At 40.4% G+C, this 19,004-nt stretch overlaps 1 protein-coding gene across 6 annotated transcripts; it reads left to right on the top strand.

Moving 5' to 3' along the window:
• The first annotated feature begins 122 nt into the window (after positions 1 to 122).
• septin6 (septin 6) lies at positions 123 to 18,462 on the top strand. 6 transcript variants are annotated; one of them, XR_003693516.1, is made up of 11 exons: positions 123 to 420; positions 2,455 to 2,569; positions 4,613 to 4,808; positions 5,736 to 5,922; positions 8,013 to 8,174; positions 10,168 to 10,264; positions 11,363 to 11,531; positions 11,777 to 11,909; positions 12,034 to 12,224; positions 13,284 to 13,681; positions 14,903 to 16,196. XR_003693516.1 is itself a non-coding variant. In XM_028589079.1 (11 exons), the coding sequence occupies exons 1-10, from the start codon at positions 391 to 393 to the stop codon at positions 13,636 to 13,638; spliced, it is 1,284 nt and encodes a 427-aa protein (XP_028444880.1). In that variant the 5' UTR covers positions 123 to 390; the 3' UTR covers positions 13,639 to 13,681; positions 14,903 to 16,196. The 6 variants fall into 6 exon arrangements, 5 of the variants coding, with proteins under 5 accessions (XP_028444880.1, XP_028444881.1, XP_028444879.1 ...); XM_028589079.1 differs by having other exon boundaries at positions 13,635 to 13,681; XM_028589080.1 differs by having other exon boundaries at positions 13,284 to 13,336.
• Positions 18,463 to 19,004: the final 542 nt, after the last annotated feature.

The following is a 19,004-nucleotide window of genomic DNA, read 5'->3' as shown; positions in this document are numbered from 1 at the left end:
CTCCCACACACACACACACACACACACACACACACACACACACACACACACACACACACACACACACACACACACACACAATTTAACTATGCACACAATTTTGAAAACTGAAGCTCATGTTTTAACACAATACTCCAGAGAGAATGAGTTTTAGCAGACTGCTAAACGACCAGCACAGTGTCATAGTTTTCACTAAATAAGGACTGACATCTTAAGGATAGCTGACTTTATCTAAACAAGGCTTTATCACAGTATCGTACAATCGGAAGATAGCCTGTTAAACAGTGGTACATTCCCACTAGGCCATCTTCCGGCGTAACTTCCACGGTGCAGCTTCCTTTGCAGACCAGAGAGAGCAGCAGAGGTTTCGTCCTCCAGCTAACAGCTACCATGGCGTCAACCGAGATAGCAAGGCAAGCGGTGAGTAGCCTATTTTACTCAGGATGCCATTGTCACTATCGACACACACCTCTTGAAATGTAGTTTGCTATCCTCATTAATGTCAAATATATAATTTAGCGTTACGTAAGTAAGTCAGGCCCAGGGCTGCTCCGTCATAGCTTTCTGTAAACATCTTAATTTCAATATTTTCATGTTCGTAAGCTAACGCCTGCAGATTTCCTGTGCTGATATTGCTAGCTAAAACTACCTTTCAAACGAAATGCGACTTTTTGGCATGAAATATTTTAAATACTGTGTAGTAGACTGTGTATTAGCGCACGATAAACCGATAGTAGAGCCATCGGTAGGCCATTCATTCTGAACGCCCCCATTTCAGCACAGCTACGGTGCTCATTTCCGTTATGTTGTTTCATGTAAATCCCGTTAACTTTCAGTCGGGCGTTGTCTAATGTTCATAGAAAATATGGACTCAACCGATTCTAGCCGGTTATAGGCATTTAGGCTCTGCAATTTGACAAGCTTGTGTAAAGTTTGCCTGGTTTTTGTTTAGAGTGGTAAAGGAAGCCACTACACCCAGAAAGAGTGCTCAGAATAGCAAGGTTTTACAGTTTGATATCCCTTTGCGGCTCAATGAATGAAAACCCGCCGTGTGTAACTTGGCTGTGAGTGTCTTGAAAGGCAGGAATGGTTTCAGGAATGTTGCACTTGCAGCTGAAGAGGAAAGGCTGTTTGTTCAGTCACATTACCCCCAGTTTTCCAAATACTCCCTCAGCTGTTCAAACCCAATTTCAACTACCCAAATAATCCACAACTGCCCAGTACCGTCAGCTTGACCAGTTATTTTAAATTGACCCTCAAACGGAATGTTTTCCTCCTCATAGCCACACTGGAAAGCAGCACTGTGTTATGTTAAGCCACATAATGGCTGGTTGGCTGAGGTTTAGCTGGTCGAGAGCTCTTGCTTCGCCATATAATCTAAATTCTTTGCTGCACCTCATAATGTAGACGTGGGCTGCAGAAATGAGATTTGCAGAGATGGGGATACTCGCAAGCAGCCACATGCACCCACACCCACACACATGTAACACCAGTGCTTTTACACATTGGTGTTTTGTGTCACTCTGGTCCAGACATAGACTGTGTACAAACAATGTACAAGTAGAGTCTAGGGAAGTGCAAACGGCCAAAAAGTCAAAGTGATACCTCAGAAACACTGTGCTGACTATTTTAAATTAACTCTTATTTTGTCATTATTGTCATTTCAAAACTGTCAGCTTTAAACTTTTATATTTCTTGGCAAAGCCCTTTGTTGTTTTTACAGTTATCTTGATATGAACAGCAATACCTTTCCATATATGTACATTGTGGTTTGTAACTGTCTCGTCTGCAGGAAGAAAGTTACAGCTCAGGAAACAGGAAGTGAGCAACAGTGCACCTCTGAAGCATGCTCTGAAGTCAGCCTCAAAGACTAACATTATCAAAGATGGTGGAAAGTTTTAGCCTGGGAAAACCCTGACGAACTTCTGGCAAATTTGAGATTTGCTCTGCAAGTTCGTCTGGCCAAGACCCATTCAAGCCCATTTCCAATTTTTTCCAAATCGAGGCACCAATCACAACCGTTGAGGCGGGCTTTACACGATGACAATAGCACAGCGACATTTAAGCGTTGTCTCCTTCATCACTCTGATTGGTTTTTGGACTATCCAATTGCGCCCAGAGGCATTTGAGCGGTGTCGGTTGGTGACGCCCCTTTGGAAATGGGCTGTGAATGAACCTTCCCCAGACCCACTCTCAGTTACAACTGAGAAGGGTCTGGTGTCAGCCAGGCTAGGAAAGTTTGTTAATTCAAGTGTACTGTAATTTGGAAATGTAATGATTATTCACTTAATGACCACAATCATTGAGATGTAGTAATTATAGTGTTAGAGAGAAGCCTGTGCATGTTTACAGGCGTGAGCGCAGAGTGCCTTAATAAGGCATATCAATGCATATGGTGGTCCATGATTGATAGTTATTTACCTGATGTTTTATGTTTATTTCTTGTGTTTTTAGGGTGAAGGTGCTCGTGCTGTCCCTCTGGCAGGCCATGTCGGCTTCGACAGCATGCCTGACCAGCTGGTCAACAAGTCTGTCAACCACGGATTCTGCTTCAACATCCTCTGTGTTGGTGAGTATGTCATGCATGACAATGCCCCCCCCCAGGCTAAAATGATTTATTTGCTTTAATGAAAGTCAGGCTTTTCCACAAGATGCAAAGCACATTGCTAGATTCCTTTGGGCCAGTCAGCATTGGCTACCATGATTAGTTCAATGCTCTGGGTTCACATAGGAAATCCAGAAATATCTCATTTTAGTATGATTTATCAGTATGACTGTTACAAACGTACAGAATACCAGCCTTTTACAGGATATGTAAGAACAGTTAGAAGTGTTTGCCTGTACATCCGATTGTATATTGACAAAACAAGTCACTTCAGCTTCATTACGTGCTAGGATTATTCACTCAGTAGCCAGTTTATAAGATGCACCCAGCTAAAGTTTATGAAATCTAATACAACAATTCTGCAAAAAACTCGAGCTTTATGGAGGAGAGGAAGTTCACTTTGCGTTGAAGCGGTTTTAGAGAGGCGCTGATTCAACTTTATGGTCATTTTAAAGGCTGTAGTTTGTGGTGCTGTTTTGTCGTTTGTGTTAACACTGAGAGGCGTCTCTAATATTTTTCCACTAGATTTGTATCAATGAGTGCTGGCTAGAACTTAGGATGTTTAAGTTTTTGGCAATGTTGCATTACTGCCTGCCACACACCATTTTTTGCTATATGGAATCATGTTGCCTCAGGGGCAAATAAATCCCAAATAATCACCAAGCAGCAATGAAAATGAGTAAACAATTGGTTGGCAATGTTTTCTTTCTCTGCCTTTGGTTAGTTTTTCCCAGTACATCTTCTAATTTTAGTACTCTATACAGAGAGGAAGACATGACACATACTTTAAGCTTTGAATTCTTGACGGATATTTTATAGAAAATGTTTCTGATGGCGATGCTCCAATTTCTACTATTTTACTACCAGTTAAAGAGCAGTAGCAAATGTTGACAATTTCTATTTTTCTAATGCCTTGTATGTTATCTATTTTTGTGATATGTTGCTATTTAGAGGTCTACTACAACGTGTGTCTATATTTCAAAGATTTTGAAGAAAGGGAATGCATAGTGGCCATTTTTAGTCGCATGGTTTTGACTCGCCTCCCAGCTGGAAACTATTTAGTGGATACACTGAGTCCCTTTTATATTTGTGTAACATTAGCACATCTATAAGAATATGGAAGCAAACATAATGCAGAAGACGAACAACAGTCTTTGTTGCAAAGTGTAAATGCTGTGACTCACAAGTGCAGCATTTCAACGTACAAACATTACTTGAGGCAAAGTCATGTGATCTTTGTTTTGTTTTTAATTTGGTTGTGGTCTAAAATTCCAAAGAGGGAATCAAAAGTGTGGAGTTGATTGTTTCCATTGGGCGAAAAGATGACTGACATTTCTGCATAGTGTTATTATTACGCTATTTAGGATTTCAGGAGGTTTGAATGCAACCCTTTCCAGTTTGTCCCTCTGTTTCTGCAAACAAGATACCAAATTGCCTTCAGCATGAGAGACTTTTACTTTGGATTCTGAGGAAAAGATGAGACATGTGTAACATACAGAGAGATCCTAAAAATGGGCTAACGTGCTTCGACTGTAGGTCAGGCTGTGATGAATAAAAATAGAATTTCTTACAGAGGGAGCTCTGTATCTGAGTCATCACAGCCTCTGAATGATGCCTTTGAATGGATGTCAAAATACATCAGCAAATAAGCAGCAACTCCTGCTGTTTTTGTGACTGTAAGCATTTGAAAATGATATATTTAGTTTGGAGCATCTTCAAAATGTCACATTTGATCTACGCTCACTTCATTAGACACTTTTTTAGGCTTCCATTAAATAGGTGGTCAATACAAGTGTCTGATGAGCTTGATCAATAGGTGTATCAGAAGCTGACCAAATATAAAAGGGTCAGTATAATCAATGTTCTGTTGGTTTAAGTATGCAGGGTGAAATGATAGACATTTCCATGTACTGTAAGTCAAGGTAAAGAAGACAGTTTATAGTGAAGGAAACCAAGATCAAGGTTTGTAGGATTCCAGTAACATGATGAATTTTCTCTGTTGTCTAGGCGAGACAGGTCTGGGGAAGTCCACACTCATGGACACGTTGTTCAACACCAAGTTCGAGGGCGAGCCCACCCAGCACAACCAGCCGGGAGTCACGCTCAAGTCCAACACCTATGAGCTCCAGGAGAGTAACGTGCGCCTTAAACTCACCGTCGTCAACACCGTGGGATTCGGAGACCAGATCAATAAAGAAGACAGGTAAAGCAGTCTGGCAACTGTCACGTCTTTAAGAGAAAAACTGTTCTCTTTCACTGACAGGCTCTGTCTTTGTGAACAATAGTAGAAATCCACACTTTGATCGTGCACACAGTATTCCTGACGTACAATGACTCCGTGAGAGCCCTGAGCCTTTTGGGAGCTCAGGTTTTCAGTCCTGATCCTGAATGAAACCGTACCCGTAGGATGTGGAACCGAGTCTCAGACAGTTTCACAGTGTCAACTTTTACAACTTCTTCTGGTGTTAAACAAGTTTTAGCCGCTGTAGACCACTGTATTTCATCAAACATAAAATATGAAGCTTGCCATCCACAACTTAATTGCTAACTCTGCTCCTGAGGTCAGTTTAGGCCGAGATGTCATGTGAGCTCCAACTCTGTAAGCTCTCTATAATGGGAGGGCTGCGGTTGTTTCCGATTTTTACGCTTTGTTCAGTATCAAATTGCCAATCGTAGAGAAAATAACATGGACTTAATTTTATATGAGCGCATAGTCATGGGAACTGCCACTGGCAGAGTATCCTCCGGTATGTATACAAGCTGTGTGTTCCTCTGTGTTTGTGTCTGGTCATGTCAGCTGGAAGGGTAAAGCTGTCCTCAATGTATCACCTCAAACATATTTTTTGTATCTTTCTCTGTTTTGCAAGTAACGTTTAAATAATTATCCAATTAGTGTGATTGAAAATGAAAATTACTCCGTTGAAAATACTCCAAATGTGGCCACATGTGAAGGAGCATTTGAAAGGGGTCTGTGTATCTATTTCCAACTAGTGTTCACCTTTTCATATACTGTCGGTGTGAAACATAATGTATTGTTTAGTAACTGGACAGGACAGTTGCTGATAAAGCAGTGTATTCAAAGAAAAAGGATATGCTCAAATTACTTCCCTGTTTCTCCCTTTTCTGACAGCTACAAGTCTATCGTGGAGTTCATTGATGCCCAGTTTGAAGCATATCTACAAGAGGAGCTGAAAATCAAGCGCACGCTACACAGCTACCACGACACCCGCATCCACGCATGCCTCTATTTCATCGCTCCCACAGGACACTCACTTAAATCCCTGGACTTGGTTACCATGAAGAAACTTGACAGCAAGGTGAACTTCACTTAATCACACTATTATCATCAGCCAGACGCAGTCTCAAAGTTTCCAGTAGAATTATTTTTTGTTGTTTGTTGAAGCTGGGAGATAATTTATGTCCACAATTTAGACACGCTTTCCTTTTTAATTTTACTTAGGGTTTCATAATGGCTCCTTTTTAATATAAAATCATCATACAGTTTATTTGCAATAGTGCAAGATTCACAAATTGAATAGCCATGCTGTCTGTATTCTTATTTTTTAACATTAAGTGAATGGGACCGTTGCGCTGCAGCCGAATGATGTTAAAAAGTAACTATTATAATGCTTACGGACATAGATAGACTTACTGTAGCATGTTACAGCTATAATGTAGGTCAATTCTTTGGCACTGCATTGTTGATTGCAGCATTTGATTTATCTACTCTAGTCATGGGTCATAAACCTTTTCTAGGCCATCTGCCTGCATGCAAATTGGCTCTGGTCTTGTTACTGCGTCGGTGTAGGTCAGCTGTGTAATGCAGTCGGCTCAGTGGCTGCAGCCTCGTTTTTTTGTGAGGGCCTTTCCACAGTAGCTTATTTGCATGGACTTCCTGGCTTTTGTACAAAGAGTCGGCTCAGTGTTTGCCAAAGCAGCTGTGCCCTCTGGCAACTAAGTGCTCACAACAGCGTGATCCAGAGCAGAGCCTCCTCTGTTTACACATTCACCTGAGGGGGGTGGATTGTGTAGGTGACAGGGCTCGTAGAAAATAGTTGTGTGGGAGGGAAAAGTCTCATTTTTCATCACAGTCAGTTTTAAGTGCATAAATAAGAGTGCCCCTGCCTGTTTTCCCCCTGTTCCCCTAATATGGATGACCTGAATGTTGTTGAAATCATTTGAGTCTGACTATTAACTCCATATTTGGGAGGCATTTAAGTGATCTGGAGCAGGAGCTGGAAGCCTGCTGCTATCTTTGCTGCCTTTACAATTTGTTTTTTGTTTTTTATCTCTGTGCCTAAGGATGTGTAATTGTTTGTAATACACAAAGGCCTGGAGCTAGAGAGAGGTACTGTGATGTGTTGAAAAGATGGAAAGAGCACAGGTTATTCAGTACCCCTTCCTTTAATTAATTGTACTTTTAAATTTGTACTACAATCCTGGGCAACCAGTGATTGTAAGGGCCATAAAAGAAATGGTTAAATGTGTATTTTATTTGATTACTAATACTAAACCTGAATGTTGTTCAGTTGGAGCTACTATTTCTAAAATACCATACTTATTTGATTTGCAATGTGTTTTAATCTTTGGTCCTTTTTAAAAGAATACATCAACTCTTTTCCAAATTCAGACTACATAAATGGTGGTGAGTTAAAGCAACACTAGAGAACTTTTCCCTCTTCGGTTCCCCTACAGGTTGGAAGCGGAATTGTCCATTACATTATGCAAGTTTGCCAGATCGGCTAGCGCGAGCTGTAGTTCCAATGAGACAACCTGTAGGGGGGACCGAAAAACAGGGAAAAGTTCTCTAGTGTTGCTTTAAAGCCCCAGACACACCAACCCGACGGCCGACAGTTGGCAGAAAAGGCAGTCGGACTGATCAGTCGGCCCCCCCAGGTCCAAAAAGTGCCTTAGGACACACCGAAGCAACGCCGACTTTAGCGTACGTTCTGCGCGTGCGCAAGACGTAATACGTCTCCATAACAGCAGGCGGCGCTAATCTGTATTGTCGCCCAAAAAATTAAAACTGCCAGCTGATTGGATGAACGCGTCACGTGGGTCTAGCTGCTCCCGGATTTTACAACGGAGCATAATGGCGTTGAGAGGCGTTAGTCAGGCTCATCCCATTTCCGGGTTAGTGCTCCTCCAATCAGATTGGCCATTGAGTCCGACTGCTCGCCTTCCGATTCAACATGTCAAATCGGCCCAAATGAAGGCCGACGGCCCCTCCAACGGACCAATGGAACGCACCGAACGGACCCGAGTCATTGACCTCGCCAGACTGTCCGACGGACCTTAAGGTTACCTCTGACAGACAGCTGGTATTTAGCTGCATATCCGAAAGCATTGTCTGCACCTTGTCATTATGTCAGCCTACATTAAATCTCTCCACAATTTTTAACTGCAGGTTAATATTATTCCAATCGTTGCCAAGTCGGACGCCATCTCCAAGAGCGAGCTGGCCAAGTTCAAAATCAAAATCACCAGTGAGCTGGTCAGCAACGGCGTGCAGATCTATCAGTTCCCCACTGACGACGAGTCTGTGGCAGAGATCAACTCCACCATGAACGTAAGGCTCGCAACTAACTTTCTATCTACATCACATGCTTTTACACAGTTACTTAGTTCATATCATACCTCTTTCACACCAATGACCAGGGTTGTCTGATCAGGGTTCAACCCTTCTTTTAGAAATTACTTCCAAGCTAGTCAACATGGGTACATTCCTGGTCATGACAGTTCAGAAATGACCTGGGTCACAACCTGGGAGCAATGCATAACAATTACCTTAAGTGCTAGAAATGGGCGGGGCTTTACACGTCATATTCAGTGAACAGCTTACATCACATAACTCCAGTCCGGCTGTTTACCACAAGAACTAATGTTTTGTAGCTACTTGAATCTGTCATTGTACAGTAGGGAGAGAGAAATAAAGCGTATCTTATGATTGTTTTGCAGTGATTACATTCTAAAGCACAAATAAATAACCATCAAACACTTATCATCAGATGATTTGTGCCGACTGATTTCTCCTCCTCTTTAAATTGAACCTATTTGCTGGGCTTTGCCTGTAAAACTAATGCTCTTGAAAGGTTGACTTTGGAGAGTGAACATCCGGGCACTCCCTGCCAGCGGACTGCATAGGGAAGGAATTGAACCGCTCCACTCTGCTGTTGTTGAAGCTGCCTGTGAACAGTGAGACAAAATCTATGTAATTGTTTTTTCAAAGTGTGCAGCGACCTGTGACGACTGCCCCACTCTCATTTCTAACCAATCCCATAATTTGTCCCGCCCCGGCTGTTAGCGACCCAGGTCGTGTGCAATTCACATTGAAATCGCCCCTAGTCATACCCTGATCCAACCCACCTCGCGACCAAGTTGCGAGGCCGAGTAGATTGTGGAGGGTTAACCCATTCAAACACACAGTCTACCTTGGTATAACCCTGGTTGAGCCCTGGGTGTGAAAGGGTTATTAGAGATGATGTGGAAGATCATGTTGGTCACACTGAATCTTCCTTCTAATCCTAAGGAAGTACAGTGGTATACACAACCTTTTCTTGCTGGTAAGTTTTAACATAAATTCTGTTATGCGTTACCGGCATAAACGACATGTGATGTAGAACATACCGGCATCGTCTGTGTCTGATCAGGCTGTCAGGAAGCCGCCCCATGTAGAGAGGAGTGTGTTCAGAGCAGTACAGTCAGCCAGCTCACTCTGCAGGAAGCCTGCAGTGTGAGAAAGGGCCTGTGTTTACTGACAGATGAGCCAACGCTCACTTAGTTTATGAGGTCTGATATGTAGCAATGCCTTAACTCTCCCTAACTGATTATGTTAGACCACCACTCTGTTCTTTTTTTTTTTTAAGATTGTTTTTATACATTTTTTGACAACATATGACAAAAAAAAATCATCACCCAAAATACAATGAAACAAACAAGCAAGTATACCCAATTCATTTTAACCCCAAGCCAAAGAAACCAAAACCCCAAAATGTCCAGTAGTATGCATACAAAGACCGGCATAGACAAAATCAGTGCATAAGAACATGCATAAATAAAAGAAGAATCAAATTGGGTCCAGATATTGCAAAAAGGGGCCCAAGGATTCTTCCCATTTATGCTGATATTTTGAATACTTAGTCCTCAGTTTCTCCAGGTGGATTACTGAAACCAGTTCATGCAGCCCGTTTCTAAAACATAGTGGATTTGATGTTTTCCACCACTCTGTTCTGATAACAAGTCATACCTCCTCCTGTCAGAGCTGTTTCTTGGTGTTAAAATGCTCTTAATGGTCAGGTTAGGTAATGAATATAACAAGTTTTTTCTCTCTAAGTGATGTTAAGCTGCTTAGGAATGTATCCTTAAGCCCAGTTCAGACCAAAGATTTGCAACGAGACAAAACCGTTTTAGAACGTTGCAGGGAAAAGTTGCAGCGGCCTGAACTGGCCCATCTCAGCCCGACTAAAGCCAGCTGATGGCGTTGCCTGCGACTCAGCTGGTCAAGTCGCCAGTGGCTGGTTTTATACCAGTATACCAACTTTGCTTTCCCCTCTGCTCCACAGAGCCATTTGCCATTTGCCGTGGTGGGGAGCACAGAGGAAGTGAAGATTGGGAACAAGATGGTGAAGGCCCGGCAGTACCCCTGGGGGACCGTGCAGGGTAAGCCTGGGTCACATCCTGCACAGGAAATGAGAGCACGCTCCCTCTCGTCAGAGCTGCTGCAGCTACTCCCTCCCCTCGTATTCCTCCTCGGCTCCAACAGCTGCTGCAAACATAGCAATGTTGATAACCTGTGTTATATAACCTCATTTAGCTTCAGCACCCTCTCTGCCATGACACTATACTGTATATTAGAGCTGCAGCAGCTCTTAGCTCTCACAGATTTAGGAATGTCATGTTACTGACGATGTTTTTGTTTGATTTGTTATTGACTTACTTGATCAATACATAACAGAGTGGGTGTAATGTATTATAGATAGATTACACTGATCTGCTTTTAAGCCTTTTGATACTTTTCCAGCCAAAATAGTTGCCGATTAATATTATGCCAATAGATTAATCAAATAGCTGTTGCAGCTCTATTTTTGTAATCAAATTTGGTTTTGAAATGTATTATTGCCTATGAGGTTAATTTGAATTTTAGCATTGATTTTAGGGTGTCAACATTCACATCCAATGATCTGTGTAGAAATTGTAGCTCTTTTTACATAACCCCTCTGAGGGTAAATTGGGCTACAATTCCTACACTGTTTACCCAATATGGACATACACACCTTCAAACATCCCCAAAGCTGAAAGTCAGCACTTTAACCTCACAGTCATTGTTTTATTTGAAATACAATGTGCTGGATTACAGCCAAAACAATGAAAAACATATTACTGTCCTAATGCTTACTAGCTGCACTGTATAATATTTCTGTGCGGAGGCTTTATCTGACATTGGATCTGTTTATCACAGACTGTGTGCGTGCATGTGCACTCACATGATGTCTATGGGGGTGTGGTGCTCAGTCGAGTAACAAAATCAATAGGCCACAGGACATGAACACTATTCTGTTCTGACTGGGTCTGTGAAATACTCTCTCAAGTTATAATACATTAGATTATTTTTTGTAAATAAATGTAAACCTTAATTGATGCTAGTGTTATTTGTTTCCGCCACTGTACGCTTATTGCAAATTACATAATCCGTCATGAATATGTTGACATCTGATGTGTTGAGTAAAACATTCGTGTCACTATGTGTGTCTCGCACAGTTGAAAATGAGAATCACTGTGACTTCGTCAAGCTGCGAGAAATGCTGATCAGAGTGAACATGGAGGACCTGCGAGAGCAGACTCACACGCGTCATTATGAGCTCTATCGCCGCTGCAAACTGGAGGAGATGGGCTTTAAAGACACAGACCCTGACAGCAAGCCCTTCAGGTAGTAGACTGGAGACTGCTCTCATACTGCTGGACTTGTGATTTTATTATATCATTTTGCTCTCTTCCTACATTGTTTTTTTTGCTGCTCTCTATTTCAAGTAGCATTTTTCTGCATCCCATTAACCATTGAAACCTTTTTATTCTTTTGCTAGACACCAGTTGGTGTCTGCATCTGGTGTGTTGTACAGTGCATAGTTCAGTGAAATGTTTTTGTTCATTTTTATTTTTATTTTCCTGTGCCAGTCTTCAGGAAACATATGAAGCTAAGAGGAACGAGTTCATGGGTGAGCTGCAGAAGAAAGAAGAAGAAATGAGGCAAATGTTTGTCCAAAGAGTCAAAGAGAAGGAGGCCGAGCTCAAAGAAGCAGAGAAAGAGGTACAGTCGTTAAACTCGGATCCTACACCATATGGAAATATGATGTGCATTGCTTGTTTAAGGAAGTTTCTGCTCTCTGTCTAAAATGACACAAAGCATTGTTCCTTATGTCGCCACCACATAGCTGCATGAGAAGTTTGACCGTCTGAAGAAGCTCCACCAGGATGAGAAAAAGAAACTGGAGGACAAGAAGAAGTCCCTGGACGACGAGCTCAACATGTTCAAACAGAAAAAGACTGCTGCAGAGCTTTTGCAGAACCAAGCCCAGCAGGCAGGGGGCTCCACCACACTTAAGAGGGACAAAGAGAGGAAAAAGTAAGTATTGTTCTCTTCCTCCTGTGCCTTCCTTACGTCTATCCTTACATCTGCAGGTGCAGGAGACCACCTCCAGTTGTGTACGGATTTAAAAAGTCTGGCTACTGTGAAGCTGGGAGCAACAAGGCCACTTATTATTACAATGACATTTCAGGATGTTGATCATTTGCCAAATGTTGTGCATTAGACTTTGCTGCTTGCAAGCAACATACAATGTAGCTGTATCCTGATAAAAATGCAAACTCTTGGAACATTCATTCCACTTTGTGCACATGTGTGCTGCAGACAGAACTTACATTTTCCTCTGTCCCACTAATATCATCAAGCGCTTAGTGGTTTCTCTGTCAACACTCGTTGATAATCTGCCTGATAGTTGCGTAATTAAATGCGTTTATTAGTTAAAGGCTCTGGCTGAGCCTCTGCTCTTTATTTCTGAGACAGATGAATTCTCCAGTTTACCCTCCATATAATAACAGAGAGCACCAAATTCCACGCTGACCAGAATTCATAATTTTTCACCAATGTGGAAAATTAAGAGGAGCAGAGAAGGGAGAGTGACTGGTGACAATGACTCGCTGTCCTCATTTAAATAGTTGAAAAGTTGCCAACTGTCAGAAATCATCATGATGAACTTAAAAACTCTGAACAGATTTGTAAATAACTTTATTGCAACTCTGTTAACAATCATTGGACAGTTCCATTAACTTGAAAGGAAGCTGATAAATTAAATACTTTTTTAAAGATCACAGTTCATAATTGTTTCAGTGGAAACTATTTGACAGTTTTCCTCACAGTGGCCACTCCTCTGGTTTTAAGAACTCTACAGTAGAACTCAAATTTCCATATTAGTTTTTCCTGGTATATCTGACATTAATTGTGTTGTTCTTTCCACCAGTTTATATCAATAGTTGATAAAATCATGAGCATATGAGACTGTGTCCCACATGTTTTGTGCATGGAGGCAGTTCTTTGAAGCCATATGTGTTCATGACATGTGTGCTGTTGACATTGTTGTTAGTCCCTTCATGTTGGTAATCAACTCCTGGTTTTCTGTTGAAGCTGATGTGATGCCGTGCCTGTTAGAAAAGGAAGAAGACATTTGCACTGAGAAGGTTTTTGTTGCTTTATTTTCTTCCCTTTTTAATCTTTTTTCTTCACAGCCACTTCTTCTCTTTATAAGCTCTGTCTGCAAAGTTTTTCCTCCAAAAAGGGGCCGCTGTGCAACTTTAGCTTTGTCTGTGGATCACTAATTAAAACCGACTAGAGAGGTCTAAGTGTAAACAAGGATTAACTGTCAGTGTTTTCTTCAGTTCCTGGACGACACAGTAATTGATTGCTGCTTGTTGTGTAGATGTGAATCTGTCCTGTGAGTGCATGTTTCACCTATGTTGCATCCATAATGTTTTCCAGTTAACTCCTCCCACATTTTCTGCATGCTGCATGGGGCATCTTTTCTGGTAAGACACCACCGACTGAATCTAAAAATATAAATGAGGTATCAAACTTTTAACAAATGACATGTACATAAATAAAGAATTACTGTAAAATGCAAGTCAGAAATAAATCATTACCCAAATCAAAATTTAAGAAAACAATTGAGAGAAACTGGATTAAAGGTCCTAAAACTGGCAATATTTCTACACCACTGAGTGTTTGGAGATTGAATCCATTCTGCTAATACTCTCCATCTTTTTCCTTCATTGACTCTGACATCCTGCACCTGGCCTAAGTAGAGAACAGGCTGTGCACACCTTTCTGCATCTCCACATTATAATTTATCCTTAATCAAATGAACCTTTGAAAGCCGTTAAAACTAGTATTTAAATTCTAATGCATTTAATTTGCTCCTTAAAGTAATTTGAAATTGTTACGATGTGATAAATGGGCACAGTAATTCACATATTTGAGTGTTGGAGGCCTATAGTATATCATTGGTAACATCTGTGTCAATCGTATCCTTGAGCTCGCAGTGTTTACCGTCCCTGTGCCAGCTTCTAAATCAACCAGTTTATTAGCTCATCACACACCCATTTGATATACTGCCCCATCTGCCTCCTTAAATCCACAACAGTCTCTTTTTTTGTGGCTCTCCGAAGTCTGTCCCTACCCGGCCCTGCAATCACACAAAGAGCCATTCAAAGCTGAACTGAGACTAACTGGTCACATCAGAGCAGCAGAACAGCCTCAGGGCCAATCACTGTTTGTGGAGATGCCATGTTTTGTTGATCTCACAGCCATATGACGACCCCCTCTGCCTCCCTTCCTTGCTTGAGTGGATACAAAAGCCAAATCCACAGAGAGAGATGTTGTTGAGACTCAACCACTGGGGAGGGTAGAAGTGAACGAAGACATCTGTCTCGCAATCTATAAACTCCTCAAGCAGCTCAGGACTGTTGAAATAGATGAAAACAAGCTGCTGTTTGATCAGGAAGACTAATTACACTCATTGTTTAAAGCTCAAGGGTGCACCAAACACCCTTTTATTACTGTAGTATTACTGTACTTTCACCCTAACCTCTGTACACTCAAACCTTTTGAGTTGCCTTGAAAGCACAATCTCCTCTAAATGCTGTCTGGTCACTAATGTTGATGTGATGTCACCCATGTGTAACAGTGTGTGTCGTGATGATGTTTTAACTCAAAAGAAAGCAATAACAGCCCTTCTCTCTCATTTCCAGCTTAGGATTCCTGTAGAAAAAGTGCTTCCTTGTGGCCATCCTGCTGTGAATGAATTTCCACCCCATCATCCTTTTACAGTACCCCATCCCCACCCTCACCCAACCCCCATAATTCAACCCTCCACAAGCCCCCCTGCTCTCTGGAAGATGCTGGGCATTGCTGTCAGTTTGACATCACTTTTTTTTTTGTTTTCTTTTGCTGAATGATGCTTGTATGTTATATGGGTTGTACAAGCAATTATTCGCCATGCCTTTTTATACAAATTTACAAATTAATGCATTCCACGTTTGTTTTATATTAAGTGATTAATTGCATGATGGAGTGAGCTTTTTTAAAATATTAACATACATGACTACTGTTGTGATGGGCAGAAATGTGTTGAGGGTAAAGTGAAACATGCATCAGATGCTGGCACCTGAGTATGCATGTGTTCAAAGATCTGCAGTAGATTACAGAGAAGAAAGAATTAAGATAGTTGAGGACTAATGTGAGGATGGATTAAGTTAATGATCTACTGTATCTTCAGATTAAAGGACAGTGATGAATACATGGCGTTTCCTGTGACCGCTTCACAATAAAGGCCACCCTGTGTTTCGCCAGTTGAACACTTTTAAAGTGAAGCCGCAGCAGTGGGAAAGTAGCTGTAACTTAATACAGCTCTGATCCATCTGTAAAGAGTGAAACTGATATCAATATGATAAAATTACAGTAAAGCTGGATTACATGCATCTTTTTCTGCTGAGTGCGTGTAAGGGCAAAATGAATCGACATTGGGAATGGCAGACCCCGCCACTAACAATGTAGACTATGATTACAGAATTTAAAAACAGTCAATGACCGTTGCAGACCATATGTAATATCAACAAGGGGATTTGATTTCATGATATTCACTGATTATTACCTCAACCATATAGGCTTACAATAAGAATTGAATTTGAGACTTGTTTTTGGTATTTATGTCCCTTTGCTGATGCTGTTTCACTTTAGCCAGATGCATGAGTAGTTGTTAGCCTAATCTCTTTGCCACTTCTCCCATACCTCATTCATTGTCATGCGTAATGTGCATACTTGTATTAGCTTTCACATTGGCACTTTTTTTTTTATACACAAATGTGATGTTTTCTAATTACATATTAATGTCAGTGCAATTGTAACTTTCTTTTTTTATTTTATTTACTATCAAGGCACATTTGAAAGTAATCATGATGTCCTGCAGGGACCCGTGTTTGTATCAGTGTTACACATAAAATAAATATTCTCTCAAAAGAAAATAAAGGCCAATTTTTCACCAAATATTACAACTGTGGCCATAATCATTGTGTATGACAAATATTGCTGTAAATTAGGAGATTAGATGAAAGTTTTAACTCCACATGGGATCATTGGGTATGCTTGATTTGCATGATGAAGCATCTCAGTTGATTGTGTTAACTGGAGCCATTAATGACAGTCAATGAATGTTGATGCCATTAAGTGTTACTTTGAAGATCTGATCAGTTATTCCTTGTTTTTTCACCACAAGGTTGCTTGTGTTTTTCTAATGACAGAGAAAATGGTTTAGTATCTAAGACATTGCTGCATAAAAAACACTTTCCAGATGATACCACAGTCAAAATACATCAAGAGAAAGAGCCATTCCCTCCTCCTAATCCTCAGCTCATTGGTCTGTGTGGTTTCACTTTCCTTTGCAGTAATCCCTGGCTCTGCACTGAGTAGGTCCTCAGCCCTCAAGCTTTGCTAAGGGACCAGCTTTTGTGTGTACTGAGTACCTCAAATGTGACCGGAGGCTTTGTGGACCCCACCCTTCAGGGTTTCTTAATCATTACCTGCTCTGCTATAATATTGATTGATTGTTTATCTGTGTTTCACTGAAGCTCTAACCTCACCCTCAGCATTCTAATTCTAGATTTTTGATTTGCCTCTGCTTATGTTTATATGTGCACTGTTTTGTTTTTGTCTTTTGCTGTGACTAACACCTTTTTTTATGCGCACTTGTTCATTTATTGTCACATTTGGATAGTTACTAAAAAATATGTCTCACATAAATTAACCACAGACAAGATGACAACCAATGTGGTTATGATTTCAATCAAGTCACAGTTTAAAAAGCATGCAGCATCATCAGTGGGCACAATATAATCTTGTGATTTTATGCTTATTGTGTTGTTTGAACAGCTATGATCCCAGGGATTTTACCACCTAACTTTGTATTTATGATTATCAAACCTTTATCTATTTTCTAGCTGATATCCGATGCACTCCTAAATCTCAAGCTTGACTCATGTTGTTTGGAAGTGTTTCTGCTTTGCCCCCTCTCTAACGGCTGGCTTTCTCTCTCTTTGTCTCTTTAGCTTCTTTTAATCTGTCTTGACCACCTGAAGAGGGGATTGCAGCTTCAGCAAGAATTTAGCACCCTTTACCTCTTCCTGTTTTTTCTCGCTGTATCCACCCTTTTTTATTCTCCCCCACTGCATCTCCTTTTGTTGAATATGGCCTTATGTGGACTCGCATGGTATTTCTGAACACCTAGTGAAGCTCTAAAACCCATGCAGGTTGGGAACCGGGCACAGTTTATTATGTCTTAATGTATATAAAGAGACTCTTGTAGTTAATAGAAGTCATCAGCTGGGGTTCACACACATTTACAGAACTAATAGATGAAATCATTATTCGATCTTCACTGGAAACAAAATTGCAATGATCTGCACTATGCACTCATCTTTTCAATAGGATTCTTAATACAAAGTGCACATTAAGATAAAACGCTACTGAAACATCAAGGCTTGCTGATTAAAAACACCCATGAAGCCCTTAATGCACTGTGTAATGTGTTATGAATATGAGTAGTCATGTTGTTTTTATTAAATCTAGTTCAGTTTGAAATGAAAATCTCCTGATTCCTACATAAACAAGAAATAATTACATTAAGAGTCATACTCATGCAAAAGCCAAAGCAATATTTCTACTTATCACTTCATTTGATGGTGCCCATGTTTACATCTTAACTGTTGAATACTATCGAGGTCGCATGTAATGGACTTTTATTACACATTGTGCTTTAATATTCACCAGCCTATTCTATATTTTTTGCATGCATCTTTTTATTTAATTACCGCTGTGATCTTTGACCTTTGACCTGCTTGTTTTTATCCCTAATAATTCAATTTTGCAGTCTATTTCGAATTCATTGCTGTTTTCTTCAAATGGTGCATATTATTAATGTATATTTGCTCTGTCCTATGATTTTATCTTCCTTTTTTGCCAAATAGTAGTATAAGATGGAGTTGAACTGAATCCCAGATAGGAGTATTAAACAGGATACTCATGCATTTGTATAATTTATAAGGATATATTTTGTGTATTGAAGTGGAGACTTGTTGTTTACCTATGACCTTTTGACGTGACTCTGAGTGTAAAGTAACATTTTGGTGTCAGAAAATCGCAAACATTTTTGTAGTATCAGTCATCACCTCTTGTAGTCAAAAACTCTCCCACACTACAAATAATTAAATATTTTACTTTAGTTTGATTCCATTGATGTACATTTTCAATAAAATAAAAAAATGATCCAAACATAATAAGCTTTTGTCTTTTATTTACAGTGTGTAGGTTTATGGGGACAATGGCACTGTACTTTTTGTGGGCTGTAAAACTGCTGATATGACCATAATCACTTAAAATAGCCTATGAGTATGAAAACTGTGAGACATGTTCAGCAGAGAGACCTGGACAAAATGTCAGCACAGAGTAGTTAGGCTTAATTACTACTACTACTACTACTACCTACTCAAGTACTGTACCTAAATACAATTAGTACATATAAAAAATATTTAAAAATGATTGTGCAATAATTAACTATATAATTAACTACTAGCAATAAACAGTATATGGCAATAATAGATAAGTTACCATGATGCAAACTAAGGTAGGTAAAGTGACTAAATGGGCTTGACACTATGTTAATAAAGCATTACTGTGTTGGACAATACTTCTTAATACTCAACTGTGTACTGAACAACTCAACTGAATAACATTATGCATATTTCTGCTGTAATGTGTGTGTTCACTTCAGTTTGTGAACCACGTGTACACATTAATGAC

This window comes from Perca flavescens, chromosome 10, assembly GCF_004354835.1.
Source record: "Perca flavescens isolate YP-PL-M2 chromosome 10, PFLA_1.0, whole genome shotgun sequence".
Classification (NCBI taxonomy): Eukaryota; Metazoa; Chordata; class Actinopteri; order Perciformes; family Percidae; genus Perca; species Perca flavescens.
This window is presented reverse-complemented; position numbering and strand designations above follow the sequence as displayed.